The 1427-nt window shown below is 36.7% G+C and overlaps 1 protein-coding gene across 1 annotated transcript; it reads right to left on the bottom strand.

Moving 5' to 3' along the window:
- Positions 1–54: 54 nt before the first annotated feature.
- LOC109543082 (esterase AGAP003155) lies at positions 55–1240 on the bottom strand (the record flags this gene model as incomplete). Its single annotated transcript, XM_048668641.1, is given in 3 exon segments — positions 55–198; positions 650–847; positions 915–1240. Coding segments are annotated over 3 exon segments (668 nt in total), but the record flags the coding sequence as incomplete, so codon positions are not given.
- Between the last annotated feature and the right edge of the window lie 187 nt (positions 1241–1427).

Raw genomic sequence — 1427 nt, 5'->3', positions numbered from 1 at the left:
TGAAAAATCGTTTTCCTGTACGACAAGAATATATAAGAATATTTTCCAGAATACCTGTTGGAATAACCTTATCCGTTTCCCCAAATATATGTAAGCTTGGCAAACTCATCCTGTCAGAATAGTATTTCAGATGGGGCCAACATTGAGATTTAAACCCACTTGCCATGATTGCAAAATTAAATTTAATATTTTTAGTTACTGAAATATAAAACAAAGTTCTAAGCGAAAAAATATATGTTTTTGGTGGTACAAACTAGTTCTTCTGCTTTTCTAAATTTTTTTATAGGTACCTCGAATGGCCAAAGTTAATGGGTTCAAGCATGAAAATTAACTTCACTATTCCTTTACACAAATGGGATAACTGAAAGTTTTTAATCAATGAACTCGATCCACAAGGTCCAAGAACATCGTAGGAGAGCAGACCTCCATCAGAATTGGATTAATGTAGCGCGGACAAAAGAAGATATCTAAGAAAGGCTTATGTCCAGCAATGGACGACTATGTGTGACACAATCACGCATTATGAAATGTTTTTGGGGGTAAAATACGCGTTTTAGACTGCCCTTCTGCATTATTTCTTTCAGTTTTTGATTACTTTTTACTTTATCTCCACAAACTTGAGATTATGATGGGTGAATTACATACATACATCCTCTGTGTTGCAAGTCGCATAACAGTCCCAAAAAGCAGGCTCCTTGGGAAAAGCCCAAAACCCCATCAAATGGCCCTTCTTTCTCGAAAATGTCTTCAACGAGATCTACAGACTCCTCAAAGCCAATTGCTGGACCTCCTTCACGAATTCCCCTATACGTTTTATCATCTCGATTGAAAAACCAACCATACTGTTCTGTGAAAATATTAATCAATAGGTCCATTACCATCCACAGTTATCCACTACGAAGAAAATTATTCACCTTCATCCTTCGACTGTCCAATGTCAGGGTCGCTTAGGGCATCCAGATTATCTACTAATATTACTTTATGCGGTGCTGTAATGTAGGTGAATTGGGCCCACTTGTGTACTATTTTACGGAATGAACCGGTTTTTGCTCGGAAGACATCGCCATTCTGTCGGTACCCATGTAAACATAAAACCTTAAGCTTTTCTGCTATTGTCTCAGGAGTGCAGCATGTTTTCTCAACAATATGGGGCACAGACATGGTTTTAACAAACAACAAACTAATAAAAACTTGAAAACTGGTCAAGCAACCTTGTAGTCTGCTGTTGCTCTTAAAAGATAGGTTAACTGAGTCATAGATCATAGAACAAGGCTTATAGATCAAGACAACTGAAAGAACTGAGTATTGAGTATTAAATTAGTCACGCGCTCAGAGTAAATAGTGTATATGTACATAAGTATAGATCATGATACAATGAATACATTGTATCATGTATGTATTTATTGCATCATGGGTATAGATTAGGG

Source organism: Dendroctonus ponderosae, unplaced genomic scaffold (assembly GCF_020466585.1).
Source record: "Dendroctonus ponderosae isolate FM_Combo_2020 unplaced genomic scaffold, Dpon_F_20191213v2 Dpon_F_20191213_7, whole genome shotgun sequence".
NCBI lineage: Eukaryota > Metazoa > Arthropoda > Insecta > Coleoptera > Curculionidae > Dendroctonus > Dendroctonus ponderosae.
This window is presented reverse-complemented; position numbering and strand designations above follow the sequence as displayed.